The sequence below is a fragment of the Onychostoma macrolepis genome, chromosome 13 (assembly GCF_012432095.1).
Source record: "Onychostoma macrolepis isolate SWU-2019 chromosome 13, ASM1243209v1, whole genome shotgun sequence".
NCBI lineage: Eukaryota > Metazoa > Chordata > Actinopteri > Cypriniformes > Cyprinidae > Onychostoma > Onychostoma macrolepis.
In genome coordinates this window covers 1,170,356-1,189,347 of record NC_081167.1, presented here as the reverse complement: position 1 = coordinate 1,189,347, position 18,992 = coordinate 1,170,356, and the positions used below count along the sequence as shown (strand labels likewise).

Sequence of the window (18,992 nt, the reverse complement as noted above, 5' to 3'; positions counted from 1 at the left end):
GGAGAGAGCAGGGGGGTTTCTCCTGAAGTCCATGATCATCTCCACTGTTTTGAGCGTGTTCAGCTCCAGGTTGTTAAGACTGCACCAGACAGCCAACTGCTCAATCTCCTTTCTGTAAGCAGACTCGTCACCGTCCTGAATGAGACCGATGACTGTGGTGTCGTCTGCAAACTTCAGGAGCTTGACAGAGGGTCTTTAGAGGTGCAGTCGTTGGTGTAGAGGGAGAAGAGCAGCGGGGAGAGAACACAGCCCTGAGGAGCTCCAGTGTTGGTGGAGCGGCTGTTTGACATGAATGTCCTCAGTCTCACTTAGGGTTGAGTATCGTTTGGGTTTCTTTCGTGGCCTAATGGTTAGGGAGTCAGGCTTGTAACCTGAAGGTTGCCGATTCGATTCTCGCGCCGGCAGGAATTGAAGGTGGGGATTGTGAATGAACAGCACTCTCTCCACTTTCGATACCATGACTAAGGTGCCCTTGAGCAAGGCCTAATTGCTGGAGCAATAGCTGCCCACTGCTCCGGGTGTGTGTGTTCACTTGTTCACTGCTCACTGCTGTGTGTGTGCACTTGGATGGGTTAAATGCAGAGCACCAATTTCGAGTATGGGTCACCATACTTGACAATACGTCACTAACTTAACTTAACTTTCAATAACGGTGCCAAATTGGTACTTTTAAAACGGTACCGGTGCCTAAACAGTGCCTGAACCGATACTTAAAAATAACAAAAAATAAATAGAAATTACCAATTAATAATTGGATTGGCCATTAGCACTAAACACATGATGTCTTTTTCATTCATACTGGACGCCAGAGGGCGCCCTCGCACAAAACATCCACATATCCAGTCACAGAAGTAGCAGAACTCCTGAAGCTCCAGGAAATCCCCAATATGGACAAATGCATTGCTATGGATGTAACTGAGTAAACAAGATATAAACGTTTTGAATGATAAAACAAATACAATAAACACTCGACTACGACAATGTATAGTTTATCTGTGTTATTCAAACCATCTCTGGTATTTTCATAATAATTAAGTATATTTATAATCCATTGCTAATCGATGTATTAGTAGCCTATGGAGCATATTTTCTGCCTCATTCTGTGACAAGAAGCTACTTCAGATCACAAAAGGAAGCATTTAACTGGTTGTTGTGGACTAAAAAGGTTATAATGTTCTCTTTTGTTGGACAACAGGTTTAAAAACGTGAATACAAGAGAATTTTAGCTTTAGGCATTTTAATTTAAGAATGTTTAGCTTATCTAGTTAATGGAGGGCTACCTGCTGCTGTCAGAGCGAGTGTAATTTCTGCATTCACGCGTTCCTCGGATGCTCTCATTTCCAGAGTTGTGCTTCTAAGTCGGAATGTGAAAACAGCACGCTCGCGTTACTACAAAGATTTGTTGGACTTGTATTATTAGAGCTTTCCAACTTGAGCTCACGTGCATTTTCTCAGTCGGGAAATTATTTTTCACATGCGGTGCACTGGTGATGATGCTTCTTACGTCCGTTTCGGAGAAACAAAGGACAGATATTTCAATCGATCGCTCAGGCATGGCACCGAAATGAGGCACCAAACTCTGCGATCCCGATTCGGTTCTAGTACATACCGGTTACGTAGGTACCGGTGCCATATTGGTACCGGGTTTCGGTACCCAACCCTAGTCTCACTAGCTGCTGCCTATCTGTCAGAAAGCTGGTGATCCACTGACAGATAGCTAGGGACAGAGAGCTGGGTTACTTTGGTCTGGAGGAGTGATGGGATGATGGTGTTGAAGGCTGAAGTAAAGTCCACAAACAGGATCCTCACATAAGTCCCTGATTTGTCCAGATGCTGCAGGATGAAGTGCAGTCCCATGTTGACTGCATCATCCACGGACCTGTTTGCTCGGTAAGCAAACTGCAGGGGGTCCAGCAAGGGTCCAGTGATGTCCTTCAGATAAGCCAGAACCAGGTTTTCGAATGACTTCATGACGACAGACGTTAGTGCCACAGGTCTGTAGTCGTTCAGTCCGGTTATCTACCAACATAATTTTCTAGTCTATTCAAAAGAATGTTGTGGTCGATAGTGTCGAACGCAGTGCTAAGATCCAGTAGAAGTAATAAAGAGATACAACCACGATCAGATCAAGTCAAGTCAAGTTGAGCTTTATTGTCATTCCGCTACATGCGGGGGCATACAGTGGAACGAAATGTCGTGCCTCACAGGACCACGGTGCTACATAAATACAGGCATACAACAATGGAGTAAGACAATATAAACCTATACACAACTATCCTACTGATAGATTTTGACTATAAATATAAATATACTATCTATAAAAAGTACCTATACAAACTAAAAATACAAACTATACAAACTATACGAATGCTTCAGATAAGTACTGTACATGTGCAAGGAGAAACATTGAGTTCAAGCAGCTGGCTGGGGAACAGTGCAGGATGATTTGTAGTGCATGAGCATGTAAACATACATATATTACTGAGTCTTTTGTGGGATTTGTGTACACACAGCAGTGTGTGTGAAAAGTGACTAGTGCGCATAGAGGAGGAGAGTGTGCTACTACAGGTGGTTTGTACAGGCCCACTCACCTGTGTGTAGCACACTTGAATTGCACGTTACATGTTACAGGAGGTAGGGGTTTGTATGGGGTTTCAGAGAGGACGGGGTGATTTGAGTTCAGGGCTCTCACAGCCTGGGGAAAAAGCTGTTGAGCAGTCTGGCAGAGCGGGCTCTGATGCTCCGTACCGTCTTCCTGATGGTAGGAGCTGGAAGAGACTGTGGGAGGGTGTGTGGAGTCCTTCACGATACTATTGGCTTTGCTGGAGCATCGTGTGAGGAAAATATCCAGGATGGAGGGAGAGGGGCACCGATGATCCTTGCAGCGGTGTTCACTGTCCGTTGTAGGGTCTTGCGGTCTGCTGCAGTACAGTTCCCGTACCAGACAGTGATGCAGCTGGTCAGCACACTCTCAATGGTGCCCCTGTAGAAAGTGGTGAGGATGGGTGGAGGAGACTTGCTCTTTTCAGCCGGCGGAGGAAGTGTAGGCGCTGTTGTGCCTTCTTGGAGAGTGACATGGTGTTGGTAGACCAGGTGAGATCCTCTGTGATGTGCACCCCCAGGAATTTAGTGCTGCTGACTCTCTCCACAGGCGAGCTGTCGATGGTCAGTGGGGGGTGATCACCGGAGTTTCTCCTGAAGTCCATCACAACCTCCTTTGTCTTACTCACATTGAGGGACAGGTTGTTAGTGCCACACCATTCAGCCAGCTGTGCCACTTCCTCTCTGTAGTGCGTTTCATCGTTGTTGCTGATGAGGCCTACCACTGTTGTGTCATCAGCGAACTTGATGATGTGGTTGGAGCTGGACTTGGCAGTGCAGTCGTGGGTCAGCAGCGTGAAGAGCAGCGGGCTGAGCACACAGCCTTGTGGGGCACCTGTGTTCAGTGTGGTAGTGCTCGAGGTGTTGTGGCCGACACGGACTGACTGAGGTCTTCGGTTAGAAAGTCCAGGATCCAATTGCAGAGGGAATTGTTAAGGCCCAGCAGGTTTAGTTTATTTATGAGCTGTTGTGGGATTATTGTGTTGAATGCTGAGCTGAAGTCAATGAACAGCATTCTAACGTAGGAGTCTTTATTTTCTAGGTGGGTAAGAGCCAGGTGGAGAGTGGAGGAAATTGCATCGTCCGTGGGCGGTTCGGACGGTATGCAAACTGGAGCGGATCGAGTGTGTTGGGGAGGCTGGTTTTGATGTTGTGCATGACTAACCTCTCAAAGCACTTCATTATGATTGGAGTCAGTGCTATGGGACGGTAGTCGTTTAGACAGGACACAGGTGATTTCTTTGGTACCGGTATGATTGTTGTGGATTTGAGACATGTGGGGACGACTGCCTGGCTCAGCGAGGTGTTGAAGATATCTGTTAGGACATCTGTCAGCTGTGCAGCACAGTCTTTCAGTACACGGCCAGGTATGTTGTCGGGACCCGCAGCCTTGCGTGGGTTGATCCTATATAGGGACTTCCTTACGTCGGCTGGAGACAGACAGGCGCCTGGTCGTTGGGAGGTGTGGGCAGTTTTGTGCAGGTGTGTCATTCAGCATTTCAAACCGTGAGTAAAAGTGGTTGAGTGTATCTGGGAGGGATGTGTCGTCATCACAGGCCTGTGGCGGGGCTTGTAGTCTGTGATAGTCTGAATAGCTTGCCACAGGCTCCGTGTGTCACTGCTGTCTGTGAAGTGATTGTTGATTTTTTGAGCATATGACCGTTTTGCATTTTTGATGCTGCGGGACAGATTGGCTCTTGCTGTTTTGAGGGCTGCTTTATCTCCTGATCTGAATGCTTCATCTCTGGTCTTTAGCAGCCCACGAACCTCTGCTGTCATCCATGGCTTCTGGTTGGCGTGTGGTGATGGTCTTGGTGACTGTCACATCATCAGTGCACTTTTGGATGTAAGCAGTCACAGTTTCAGTGTACTCCTGCAGGTCTGTGTGGTTGTTGTAGGTGGCCGCCTCTTTAAACATGTTCCAGTCTGTGTCCTGGAAGCAGTCCTGCAGTGCTGAGGTGGCATTGTCTGGCCATACCTTGATCTGTTTGTGAACCGGTTTGGCCAGTTTCAGAAGTGGTCTATATGCTGGGATTAGCATAACAGAGATGTGGTCTGAGTACCCGAGGTGGGGGCGGGGTTCAGCTTTGTATGCGCTCTTAACTGTTGTGTAAACAAAGTCCAGTGTGTTATTTCCCCTTGTTGCAAAGTTCACATGTTGGTAGAACTTTGGCAAAACTGTCTTTAGGTTTGCGTGGTTGAAGTCACCGGCTATGGGGGACACTTAATTTCTAGCGATTATCGCCGATTTGATTGCACAGATACTATTTAAACTAAACTGAGCTAGACAATGACATCTCTGAATTCAATAATGAAATGCCTTTAACTGAAAATTGAGTGTTTAATCTTATCATTATACATTACTGACACTCTATCCTCCAATTTGATACTGTTAAGTGCTTTGACACAATCTGTATTGTAAAAGCGCTATATAAATAAAGGTGACTTGACTTGACTATGATGAAAAAGCCGTCGGGGTTATTTGTTTGTTGTTCGCTGATGGCGCTGTACAGCTCGCGACGCGTCCTTTGCGTTTGCGCACGGTGGGATGTATACCGCGACAATAACAATGGCCGTGAACTCCCGCGGCAGATAGAACGGTCGACACTTCACAAACATAAACTCCACCAGCGATGAACAGTGTTTTGTCACTACCCCAGCATTGTTACACCATTCTTTGTTGACGTACACACAAGCCACCGCCGCGAGTCTTACCAGACAGTGATGAATCTCTGTCCGCGGTAGCAAGTTAGTCCGATGCAGCTGAATGGCGGAGTCCGGGATGTTGTCGTTCAGCCATGTTTCAGTGAAAACAAACACACAACAATCCCTTGTCTCATGCTGTGTAGATCGACTGAGTTGAATTAAGTCCAGTTTGTTTTCCAGAGAGCGAACGTTTGAGAGCATGAGTGTTGGAAGAGCCGGTCTTGTGGGGTTTTCCTCAGCCTAGCTCGTATACCTCCGCGCTTACCGGCGCTTCCGTCCTCTCTCACACCGCTTGCGCCGCCTTGTGCGGAGTAGCGACAGTAAGCGAGGCAGCGGTCTCGAGGTCCGGCTTCAGCAGTAAACAGAGGCCTCGTGGGTTCTCAGTAGCCGCCGGCGAGAGTTGGTCTTTGTATGCGTTGCCGATATCCAAAAGTCTTTGGCGAACATATTTGAGTTTAGGAGTGATTTCCTTATGAGATGATAAGAGCAGGTCATTTGTAACTCTAATGAGAGCAGTCTCAGTGCTATGAAATGGTCTAAATTCTGGAAATCCTCACAGAATTTTTTTTTCTCTAAGAAGGAACATAGTTGTGATGATACTACCTTTTCTAGTATCTTTGACAGAAAAGGGAGATTTGAGATCGTTCTGTAATTAACTAATTCTTTGGGGTCAACTTGTGTTTTTTTAATAAGAGGCTTAATAACAGCCAGTTTGAAGGTTTTTGGGACATATCCTAATGACAATGATGAATTAATAATAGCCAAAAGAGGATCTATGACTTCTGGAAGCAGCCCTTTTAGTAGTTTAGATGGAATAGGGTCTAACATACATGTTGTTGGTTTAGATGATTTAACAAGTTTATACAATTCTTCCTCTCCTACAGTAGAGAATGAGTGGAATTGTTCCTCAGGGGATCTATAGTGCGCTATCTGATGCGATACTGTAGCTGACAGCTGCAAGGATACAATTTTATCTCTGATAGTATCGATCTTGGAAGTAAAGTAGTTCATAAAGTCATTACTGCTGTGCTGCTGGGTAATGTCTGCACCTGCTGATGTTATATTTTTTGTTAATTTAGCCACTGTATTGAATAAATACTTGGGGTTGTGTTTGTTTTCTTCTAAAAGAGACGTAAAGTAAGCAGATTTAGTAGTTTTTAAGACTTTCCTGTAGGAGAGAGTGTTTTCCCTCCAAGCAATACGAAATACCTTTAGTTTTGTTTTCCTCCAGCTGCGCTCCATTTTCCGGGCTGCTCTCTTTAGGGCGCGAGTGTGCTCATTATACCATGGTGTTGGACTCTTATCTTTAATCTTCCTTAAGCGTAAAGGAGCAACCGCATCTAAAGTGCTAGAAAAGAGAGAGTCCATAGTTTCTGTTACATTATCAATTTGTTCTGAGCTATTGGATATGCTGAGGAACTGAGATAAGTCAGGAAGATTATTTATAAAGCAGTCTTTTGTGGTAGAGGTAATGGTTCTACCATATTTGTAACAAGGAGTTGGCTTTACAGCTTTAGCTATATGGAATATACAGGAATATATCATCGCTCTGCTGCAGATTTTCAACGCCACTGACATCAATTCCATGTGACAGTATTAAATCTAGAGTATGATTTCAACAATGAGTAGGTCCTGACACGTGTTGTTTAACACCAATAGAGTTTAGAATGTCTATAAATGCTGATCCCAACTAATCTTTTTCATTGTCAACATGAATATTTAAATCACCAACGATTAGGACTTTATCTGCAGCCAGCACTAACTCAGATAGAAAATCAGCAAATTCTTTAATAAAGTCTGTATGGTGCCCTGGTGGCCTGTATACAGTAGCCAGTACAAACATCACTGGGGATTTATTATTCATTAACACTTGTTTCTTTGGATAACGTTATATGAAGCACCATTACTTCGAACGAATTATACTTGAAACCTGAACTCTGAGAAATACTGAAAATATAGCAACACCTCCCCCTTTACCTTTTGGACACGGTTCATGTTTTTAACAGTAATCTTGGGGTGTAGACTCATTTAAAGTAATGTAATCATCTGGTTTTAGCCATGTTTCTGTCAAACAAAGCACATCTAGTTTATGGTCAGTGAACATATCATTTACAAAAAGTGCTTTTGAAGAAAGGGATCTAATATTCAATAAGCCAAGCTTTATCATGTGTTTATCTGTATTATATCTATTTTTTATCTGTTGAACATCAATTAAATTGTTACTATTACTTTGGTTTGGATGTTTTCTGTATTTTCTAGTTCGGGGAACAGACACAGTCTCTATAGTGTGATATCTAGGTGAAAGAGTTTCTATGTGCTGAGAGTTAACTGACTTCTGTGACGTGAGGCGGCTAGCAGACGGTCGGTTTAGCCAGTCTGTCTGCTTCCTGACCTGGGCTCCAGTTAGTCAAATACGAGCTCTAAGACTATGTGCCTAACTATTTCCCTGCATTTATCACACGTGAATCCCTCGCTGCTGACAAAGACAGAAAAGCTGTATATGTGGCAAGCAGTGCAAACAACAATAGCAGGAGAAGCCATTACTCACCGTGATTGATATAGAATACCTATAGAAAACCCTTAGACTTAACTAGACGTTGGTTTTTTGTAAGGTTGTTAGTGTTACGGGGCTGACGAGACGTGAGACGTACAGATCCATATGCAGACTTTATTTGGTAACAGAGACGTGGTCGTACGGGCAGGGTCAAACAATGGCAAACAGGTATAATATGGACGAGACAAAGAGTAACCTGAGACAAGCGTGGGTCGACGGTCAGCGTACAGAATCCAAAGGGGCGAGACAGGAGAGGTAATCCAAAACGTTAGCGATAGTCTAGGCAGGGGAAAACATGATTAAACAAAGGCAAGGCTAACGGGGCTCTGTAGGGCAGCGATAATGCATACACCACCACAGAACTCCCAGAGGTGGCGGCGTCCACTATGATGTCTCTAGAGGTGGCGGCTGACGCTGCAGAACCTCCTGAGGTAGTGGCGCTCACTGCCGTGTTCCCTGAAGTGATGGTGCCCGCTGCAGTTTCTCCAGAGGTGGCGGTACATGCTGCAGAACCTCCCGAAGCGGCGGTGCTCACTTCAGCTCCTCGTATGGTGGTGGCGCCCAGCAATGAACTCTCATTCTGTTGTGCTACGGTTGAAGAGACCATTACTGAACTCTCCCTGTGTCCTGTGTTTACCACTGTAGAACCTCCAGAGGTGGCGGCAACCGCCGCAGAACCTCCAGAGGTGTCAGCGGTATCAGTCAATGAACTCTCGTTCTGTCCTGTCACGGCAAGGGAGGCCATCAATGAACTCTCGTTCTGTCCTGTCACGGCAAGGGAGGCCGTCAATGAACTCTCGTTCTGTCCTATCACGGCTATGGAGGCTGTCAATGAACTGTCGTTCTGTCCTGTCACGGCTATGAAGGCCGTCAATGAACTCTCGTTCTGTCCTGTCCCTGCTATGGAAACTAACCATGAACTTTCTGTGTTCCCTACCTCAGTCCTTGTGTCTGTGCATGTTCTGTCTCCTCCTTATGTCTCTGTTTACTCTTTGTCTCGCCCCTGTTATACCTGTTTGCCACTGTTTGACCCTGCCTGTTATGACCACGTCTCTGCCGAATAAAAGTCTGCAAATGGATCCGCACGCCTCTCGTCTCGTCAGCCCCGTAACAGTTAGCACCCAGAATATATAATTCTCTAAATTCTGTATTCTCTGTAGATTCCATAACTGTCTAAATTGCTGTTATTCACATATGCACAAAGTCATATGTTCTTTATATAAATATATAGGCATTTACAAAATGCAAAATTTAATAAACTTTATTGCACAACATATAAATCCATGTCAACACATCAACAAAAAAAATAACATTATATAGAAATAATAATGTAATTGCTTAACACTTCCTTAACACTTCCTTTTTGGTCATTAAGACAAAAAGTCCTCAAGCAAAAGTTTTAAAAGAGAAATACAAAAACCTAGGTCATAGGTCAGTAGACATATTTTTAGGTGTACTCGTGTCCCCTCCTCTGATTCCAGCATCCTTTGCCATCGCATAGAAATGTCCTTGTTTGTTGTTAAGCAATACACTGGGTGAATCAAACTCCACGATTTTACCAGAATCCAGGACCATTACCCTACAAGAAAAGAGAAGAGAAAAGGTCAGTACAACTTCCAGCTGTATGACTGAGATTAGAAGAAAATGTGTCCTCAGTTTAGTTTTTATAGTCCTAATTTAATTTTTTTTTTTTTCATATGCATATGTAAATCATTGGCATTTTCTAGGTCCTTTAGATTGAAGTCATCTTAAAGGTGCACCAAGCGATTTTTGAAAAACTCTTTTGACCACAGCGTTGGACCATATCCCAAAACACACTTGTAGTTAATCAGCAGTAAGGGGGCGTGTCTTGTAATGACAGGGAGAAGAGAGCGCTCAATTTGAGTGCACAGGACGGATATTAGCAGATTGACTATAGATAGAGAGAGATATCTGAAAAATATCGGAGGAACCAAACATTGAAAAGAAGGGTTACAATTAGGCAAGAGGTAGGACCTATGTAAATGTTTTGTTTGTTTTGGTGCTTTCAATTATCGACATCATTTAGCAAAATCGCTTAGTGCACCTTTAATAGCTGTAGCATTTACAGCTCCCTAAAAAAAAGGTTTCTGGTAGGCCAACACTAGCCATCCGGATATGATAATGTATTGTATGGGTCAGGAGTGTGCAGAGGGTCTTCAGACTTCCAGGCAAGCGTGTTGGATCTAAACTCTGCAGGATACTGGTGCTGCAGGAGCAAGATGGGACACCCCTGGTGTAAGAGTTGTTTTAGGCGTTTAGAGGAAGTACACAGAACAGAACCGACACTGCATTGATTTCTGCCCAGCAGGATGTCTAGGTGGAGTCCACTGAATAATGTTCAATGTTCTGTTGATTCTAAAGTGCTCCTTTCATCTTCATTGTATTACTGACTCTTCATTAAGTATTTTTCAGTTAAGTAAACATTGCTTTAAAAAAAATCAAAGGTCACATGTTCGCGTTTTAATGTATAACTCCATTTAATAAATTTTTGAATAATAATTAACTTTTAAAATTGACTTAATATTTTGTATTTAGAATAAGTGTCTTCTAAATAACAAATTTCTAAATATTCATTTTACTGGGAATAGTTCTGAATACTGAAACGGTGGTATCATGATAACAGCAGTCTATGCCAACTAAGCAAGTTTTTAATTTCTTGCCACGTTGCTTTTGGCTGGCTTACTGTTGATTTACAGACAAATGTACTAAAGGCATTTTAGGGCAAGCATTAAATGGAACCGCTAATGAGAATCTTGTTAAAATTTAATACAGTATTACTGCAATATATCTCTGTAAAGCTTCTTTGAAACAAGCTCTATATGAATTGGACTGGTCTTGAGGGCTGCTCACCGTGAACTGTCTAAAATGGTGTTGAGCCTGTGTGCAATGGTAAGCACGGTACAGTGGGAAAACTCTCTGCGGATGGTGTTCTGGATGAGATCGTCTGTCTCCAGATCCACGGCGGCAGTGGCTTCATCCAGGATCAGTATACGGGATTTCCTGAGCAAGGCCCGGGCGAGACACAGCAGCTGCCTCTGACCAACACTGTCGGAAATCCAAAAACCATGCAAACATCAAACACTAAACATACATCTAGAAATGAAAACAATATATTAGCACTAAGTTCAATATCAACTATATTGGATTAGCTGTAGCTGACTCATATACTATATACTATGACTGCTAAAATCTAAACAAACTGAAACCAAACTATTAATATTACGCACGTCCTGATATTGCCAAGTGCGACGTGTTCCTGGGTCAACATCGTGATTAACCAATCAGATTTCAAGAACCAGTTTATAATTTTTGTAAAGTTTAGGATTACAATCAGTGTTTGGTGCCTGTACATCAGTGTAATTCATCTATCAGTTCCTCTGATTTTAGGGATTACTCATGGGTAAGGTTAGGTTTAGGTGTAGGAATATGGTTAAGATTATATTTTTGGATTAAAATGTTGTTCCAGGGTCAACAAAATATGTTGACCCAGGAACACGTTGCACTTGGCAATATCAGGACGTGCTAATATTACAGTTAATCAGTAAAATTTTGATGCACCCTAAGATGCACTAATATGTATTACATACATTCACAACACATTTGTTCAATGCATATGAACACGTTCATGTTTCTACAGCTCACAAACCTCAAATTCTCTCCACCCTCCGAGACCTCGTGTTGAAGTCCTGTTGGCAAACCCCTGACATGATCTTTGAGATGAGCCAGCTCCAGAACATTCCAGATCTCCTCATCACTAGACTTCTCGAAAGGGTCAAGGTTCATCCGCAGAGTCCCAGAGAAGAGTACTGGGTCCTGTTATAAAGCATTTGTTTATTCATTTTTAACATTGCAGGACACTCTCAGATATACATTCCATTAAAGGGATCCTATTATGCTCTTTTATGAAGTCTTTATATGGTTTTTGGGGTGTACACTAATAGGTTCATGCATTGTTCCAAAAAACAAAACAAATAAAAAATAATTTTCACATATTTTACATAACAGAGTGTCTATTTATGCTAAGTGCAAATAGCCCGCCTTGCTGGCAGAAGCAATTTACACTAACTCCACCCACCACCATGTGGTAGAATTAGACATTGCAAAAGATGCCCGTTAAATTCCAGTAGTGTAGGTAATAAAGTGTGTAACAATTACTTTTTTGACAATCAAATCCACTTTTTGCCGAACTAGTTCTTCTCCCTTTCACATCACATATTACATCGAGAAGGTGTTGAAATGAAGGGAATAATCAAAAAGTGGAAAACAACGTGCCTCACGGGTGTTTATCGGTTAGGGTTAGGGCAGGTGTAGGGTGGGCTTCATTTTACCAATTAGCAGAATCCATATAATAATTTTAATAAAAATATAATTTACACTCAATAATACACTATTATTGCATAGTGTTTTAAAACATACTACAATACTGAGGTGCAGATATCTCCCACTATTTGCACTAAGTAGTATAAATAGCATCTAACTATTATTACCCGAAATAAAATACTCGTATTTTTACATAGTGTAAAATAAATAGAATTTAATCACTATTTGCACTTAGTGTAAATAGAATCTAAGAAAACACACTTAACTCTACGCTTAGTGTAAATAGCCGCTGCCCATAATTGCAGCACCTCTCTTTCCAGTCCGTCTCAAACACCCGTTTAGTTCCTGTTGTGATGAAGCCCCTCCTTACGAAATACGAAATGTGCTCTGATTGGTTAGCTGGCTCAGTGCGTTGTGATTGGCAATTGTCTGTTTTGCCTATTATGTGGGCGTAAATTATTTAAATTAGTGACTTTGTGATGTCACAATATCCGAAAGAAGCACGCTGTAGTCCGAACGAGCCATTTTTTAGTTCTTGAAGTGTTTTCTGTTAGGAAGTGGACTTTGAGCTTTGTAACCTTGCAGATCTGTTTTATGCTCAAACAGCAACATTACGGACTAACTAAAGTTTAAAAATGAAAAAGCATAATAGGACCCCTTTAAATGTATTTTTATGATGTTTAGCATGTTTGTTTCTACAAGTGTGTATTGATTACAAACAAAAACATAGCATTTTCTTAATTCAGCATTTCAGAGTAAGCCTAGTTGCCGGAAGCTGAAAGCATCACCGGCCTGGGGAGAAGCATTCCCTTCCTCACCCCAGCTCACACACGGACGCTTATTTCAAATAAATCCAATAAACAGGCCTCTCTGGGGTAAATTATTCAATTGTGTGTTTGCCAACTTTCTCCTACCACAAAGTACAAATCACATAAGCAAATTGCCTCCTCGGTACAAACTGTACCTTCAGGGATACAACAGCTTGTCACTCGGACAGTACTTTTATAAGAACGTCTGTGTTCCTTATATGTACTATTAAGGGCAGGAGTGGGCAACTCAGGCCTTTAAGACACAGGTGTCCACACCTGTTCCTGGAGGGCCACTGTCCTGCAGAGTTTAGCTCCAGCCCTTATCAAACACACCTGAACCAGCTAATCAAGGTCTTCAGGATTACAAGCAAGTAAAACTACAAGCAGGTGAGTTTGATCCAGGTTGAAACTAAACAGGATAGTGCACCAGAATTGTGCAACCCTGGTTTAGGGGTAAGAAACAAAGTATTACCCCACAGACAAGCTGTTCCTGGAGTGAGTACAGTTGAAGTAAACCTTTACCAAAATGTCCAATTGAGGGAATTACTACAGATTGAGGTAATGAAGTCCACAAAAGTAGAAAACATCTGGGCTATGCATATAATATTTTTTGTAACAATTGAGAATGTTTTTTTTTTTTTTACCTGTGGTGAGTGTATGATATGGTTTTTGTAGTTTATTTTATGGTCTCATAAGACTGTCTTTAAACATTGTAATTTAAATATAAGATTGCAAACCCTTCCAAAAAATGGTTGCATTTATGGCGAAAATAAATAAAAATTTATGATAATTGGCAGAGGTTTGCATCTGTTCAGCAAAGAACCTCAAACCCTTGGTAACAACTCAGCTACTTGGCAAACCTTTGCTGAATGTGAATGTATATCATGTTCTCCACGCACCTGTGGAATGATGGTAAGTCTGCTCCTGAGATCATGAAGCCCCAGGGTTGAGATGTCAATACCGTCGATGAGGATTCGACCTTCACTAGCTTCAATGATGCGAAACAAGCAGTTGGTCAGACTGGATTTGCCTGCACCAGTTCGACCAACAATGCCAATCTGAGTAAAATCGAGCGACGGGGAATACAAACAAAATAGTTGAAGTGGCATTTTCAATGTTTCAGAAAAATATATACTAAGAATCTGGCATTTGTCTCCTGACCTTCTCAGTGCTTGCAATGTCACATGTGATTCCATGGAGAATGAGCTGCAATTCAGGCCGGTATCGAACTTTATAGTTATCAAAACTAATATTCCCAGCAGCGGGCCAGTCATCTGGAGGACGATTACTGGTGAGCCATGGAGCCTGGGGACACAAATATTCTCATTTAAATTACATAGTGTAGAAAATAAACAAATGTTTTTCCAATTCCATTTAAATTTTTAAATCACTGGATTTCACATGGATCTGTTCAAATATGGTAAAACTGGTGAAGTATATTTACACTTGCACTTGCCTGGACGTTTCTAGTGCAGGAATGTCCAAACCCATCGCTCGAGGGCCACTGTCCTACAGAGTTTAGCTCCAACCTTAATTAAACACACCTGAACCAGCTAAGCAAGGTCTTCAGACTCACTAGAACAGGTGTGTCCAATCCTACACCTGGTGGGCCAGTGTTTATATCCAACTTGCTTCAACACACCTGTGTGGAACTTTGTAGTAATTCTGCAGTCAGGTGTGTTTAACTGGTGTTGGAGCTGTTCTCTGCAGTATAGCGGACCTCCAGGAGCAAGATTGGACATTGTTGCACTATAAACTTCCAGGCAAGTCTGTTGGAGGTGGTTGGAGCTAAACTCTGCAGGATGTTGGACCTTAAGGAGCAGGATCGGACAGCCCTACCTTACAGGTGTCAAATTTATTAAGTATGATTTACTTATTCTCAATGACTTAATGCTCTTTCAGGTGACTTGTCTACCTTAACAACAATAATGATGGAAATATGGTCATGCAATTTTAGGAAACACGCCAAACAATCATTCTTGTTAAGTTGCTCAAGCTCAAGGTTTTGAAATTTAAGCCATTAATAATTAGTGATAGGAAAAATTTCACAAAAAGGTTTTGAAACTGGTGGTCAGCAGTATTGATAAACCTTTAAGAATATGTTTCTACCAAGCCTGCTGCAGTTTTAGGCTAGTTTATAATAAATAATTAATGTCAGTAAAATTAAAATGTTTTTTACAAGATTAATCACACCTCATTTTTGATCTCTGCGTACTCCCTCACTCTTTCCACAGCGACAATGTTGGTCTCCAATTCTGATGTCATTCTCACAAGCCAATTTAAAGTTTGAGTCACCTAATAAGAACATGAGTAGTGGCACACAGTGTTACTTAACACACTTAAGGTTATTTGACTATCACAAGTACCTAAAAATCAAAAACTTACATTTAAGGCGTATGAGATGGACAGTCCAACCAGTCCACTATTCAAATTGTCACGAGAGATCACAGCAAGCAAAGCTGCGAAAAACACCACCAGATTCCCCAGAGACTCTAAACGCATGGCCAACCACCTGAAACCCAACAAGCAACATTAAGTGCTTATGATGCAAAAACCGATGTATCGCATGACAAAAAGCTTGATGTAGAGTGCCAATGCTGACCTATTAGAAACAATCCAAGGATAGACACTTTTGAGATTCTGATCAATGGTGTCCTCATTTTGCTTTAGGAAACGTTGCTGGTGTCCATATGCCCTTATCACAGAGAGGCCTGATACCGTTTCTCCAAAGTGTGAGTATATGGGAGATCGAGATACAGAGTCTAGTCGTCTGAGTTGCCTGGATGTAGCAACATAGAACCTCTAAAATACAGGAAGAAGGTTTATACAAAACGATTGGACAGCAGCAGGATAAATTTGAATTCTTTCACTTAAATGGCTGATTCTAATTCAATACTGTATGTAAGAGAAACTTGTTGCAATGTTTTTAGAAACCTATTGTCCATACAGAGTACATTACTGGTAGCTGTGTTACCTGGACAAAGTAGTAGACAACAGCCATTGGTACAACAACTGCGGTGAAGATTGGAGTAGCCAGACAGATAACAAACAATGTTCCTAGAACTCCAAGAAGACAGAGAATCCAGGATCTGAAGGACATCGGGATCATCTCATCCACTGTAAATATATCCTAAATATAAGCCAAATTGAAAAAAAAAATTCAGTTTAAGAACAGGCAAAGTACAACAATCGTCCAAAAAAATCTTCTTTACATATTTGTAGTCCATATTTCATACTGCACAATATACTGTACTAATAATAAGCTACAACTTGTTACAATTAGTAAGTAGATCTTTGTTTAGGCTTTAGAGCAACAATCTTGTTCAATATCAAGTGTTAACCCTGCTAAAAAAAACAAAAAAACAATAGAAGCCCAATAGAAACCATCACAGAAATTCTAATGGTTTCCATTAAAACCATTACAATTTCTATTGTGTTTTGGGCATTTTCAATAGGATTTAAAATCCCACCAATAGAATCGATCACATACCAGTAGACACCATTATAGTTTCCATTAAAACCATTACAAAATTCCTTTTTGTAGTGTGTTTTGGGCATTTTTCCAATAGGATTTAAAATCCCACCAATAGAATCGATCACATACCAGTAGACACCATTATAGTTTCCATTAAAACCATTACAATTTCTATTGTGTTTTGGGCAGGGTTCTATTGGTTTTTCAGCAGGGAAATTAGGCCCATCTATACCTTGGCAAAACGATTGACTATTCGTCCTGAAGGTGTGGTATCAAAGAACACCATGGGTACTTTGAGAATATTAGACAGCAGATTTGTGTGTAGAGTCCTAGATGCATGAATGGATCCATCAGCTAGGAGTATAGTGCCAAAAAACACCAGAAAACCTGATGGGGAAAGATATACCATTACTTAGTCACAAAGGAACATCCATGTGCTGTGTCTACCACTTTTTCCCTGTGAAATGAAAGGCTGAAGCTCCCTATGCCATTCACTATTTTTAGACAAAGAGTTAAAGCACAGAGTGAGAGTTTTGACCTCCTCCTGAGGACACAGAAATCACCTTTCTTCATCTTACTCTCTAAATTCCACAAGGACTGTTTTCCTGAATCAGATCCGAATTATTGACTATACCCTGTAGAAAAGTCTGGAATCACATGACCATGCTAATTAATGCAAGAGAATGTGGATAACATGGTACCCTAACGCAATGTGTGGGTGAAACACTCTGTGGATGGACTAGCCAAAAAAGGCTAAAAACCTATGATGAACAAACAAACGATTCCTCACTTCTCAGGAGTTCTCGTTTCTCAAGATTACACTTTCCCTGATGCTCCACTCCAGTCTTTGTTGAATCGTCATCAAGACTGGTCTCACAAAGTTCTCTGAGAACCACAATGTCATACTGCATATCCATTCATTCGCGAGCTGTTGTATATTTGTCTATTCTTTTTCCAACCGCTATTCAACTCCAAAGACATATTTTGGTATTTCAGGTGTTTTTGAAGTTCTTCGCATGTTTAACATTTCATGAAATTTGGCACATATATCATTGGCCGTTAGGCATACAGAGAAGCTCAGAAGTGTGAAAGGGGGGTTTTGTAGAGCCACATTCTGATCTACAGTCACCAAACTCTGCACATATATTGTACTATTCAAGTCGGACACCTTTCAAAATTAGAGTCATTAACTCTGTGCCAAACACTAAGTAAGGTATTTTGGATTTAATGTGGGTGCATTGTTTGATTTGGATTAAATTGGAGTCACAAGGGCTATTGTTTTTCATGGTCACAGTATCAGAAGCTTATAGCACTTAAATCAGACTTTGAAACAGTCCTCCTTATCACATTGTTTTTCTAGAGGCACTCATCGACCTCGTCATTACTGCTTGCAGCTGTATGAATACTTTAACATTTATTCTGACGGTTTTCATGACTAAACTACTCTTTACACATACATAACTATATCACATTTTTTCATCACAAAATATCAGGTTGTCCTCTATTTCATTCTTTTTTTGAAAGTATTTCTTAAACCTCTTTCTGCTCATACCTTGTGCCAGTCCCAGGGCTCCGAAGACACCTATTCTCATGTCTCTAATATGAGCTGGGTAGGTTGTGTTGAAATATTCTACAGAATCCTCAGTCCAGTCACTGAGCCACAGGTTTTGACCAATGATGGCCACATTCTGGATGAAGTAGAACAGAAAACTCCAGGTGATGAAACACCAGCCCATAGACCTCAGATACTGAAGATACACTGAGAATTTCACCTAGTATTTGGATCAAAAAATAGTTTTCACAAAATTAGTGAGGGAAAAATGGAAAACAAAACATGGAATAACAAAACTGCATTTAGTTACTATTACGTACCCTTCCTGTCTCCATCGCCTCTTTCTCAATCAGTCGCTGTCCCTTCTTATCGCTGGAGTCTTTTTTGGATCGAACAGAGCTGTTTTTCCTCACTATCACACTAAAGACAAGAAATAGAAATAAAACAGTCTTGGTGATTACAAAAATGCACTCCTGCAATGAAGCCACTCAACGTGATTTTCATTCAGAATGCGCATTATTCAGTTATATCGGTGAGAAATGTTCTTCTGACATGTTGAATATTAGTCTGGTTTGTCTATTTTACCTTCCATTTCGTTTGCTGTGCCGCTGGCTGTGGCGCAGGCTGTTTTCTCTCTTTAGTGTGCTTGAGACAATGTCCTCAGGAGAGCCATCGGCCTGTGGCTCCAAACCCTCCGGCAGTGTTTCAATCTGCTCGTACTCCGACTCCTGAGCTGATGCTTGTTGAACAATGAGAACAACAAATCAAGTTAGTTTATGTGTGCAGAGTGCACATGTTTTGATATTAGCAGATATGCAAACATACTTCAAAACTGTACATTTCAAGTATAGGCTTATTTATTACTATGCAATGTTTTAGAGATCATACTGTAGGTCAAGTCAAGTCACCTTTATTTATATAGCGCTTTTACAATACAGATTGTGTCAAAGCACT

General features: G+C 41.5%; 1 protein-coding gene and 1 long non-coding RNA gene across 2 annotated transcripts in view; one reads left to right on the top strand and one right to left on the bottom strand.

Moving 5' to 3' along the window:
- Positions 1–9,131: 9,131 nt before the first annotated feature.
- abcc2 (ATP-binding cassette, sub-family C (CFTR/MRP), member 2) overlaps positions 9,132–18,992 on the bottom strand; it is a 91,027-nt gene continuing 81,166 nt past the window's right edge. Inside the window, 13 exon segments of the mRNA XM_058795310.1 lie at positions 9,132–9,440; positions 10,733–10,927; positions 11,529–11,695; positions 13,911–14,069; positions 14,173–14,316; positions 15,205–15,306; positions 15,397–15,523; positions 15,614–15,813; positions 15,986–16,141; positions 16,719–16,873; positions 18,039–18,258; positions 18,359–18,458; positions 18,624–18,777. Coding sequence (XP_058651293.1) covers positions 9,287–9,440; positions 10,733–10,927; positions 11,529–11,695; positions 13,911–14,069; positions 14,173–14,316; positions 15,205–15,306; positions 15,397–15,523; positions 15,614–15,813; positions 15,986–16,141; positions 16,719–16,873; positions 18,039–18,258; positions 18,359–18,458; positions 18,624–18,777 — 2,033 coding nt within the window. The 3' untranslated portion in view covers positions 9,132–9,286.
- LOC131551998 (uncharacterized) lies at positions 14,469–16,101 on the top strand. Its single transcript, XR_009273870.1, has 3 exons — positions 14,469–14,857; positions 15,682–15,743; positions 15,961–16,101. It is a non-coding gene; the product is annotated as an uncharacterized LOC131551998 (long non-coding RNA).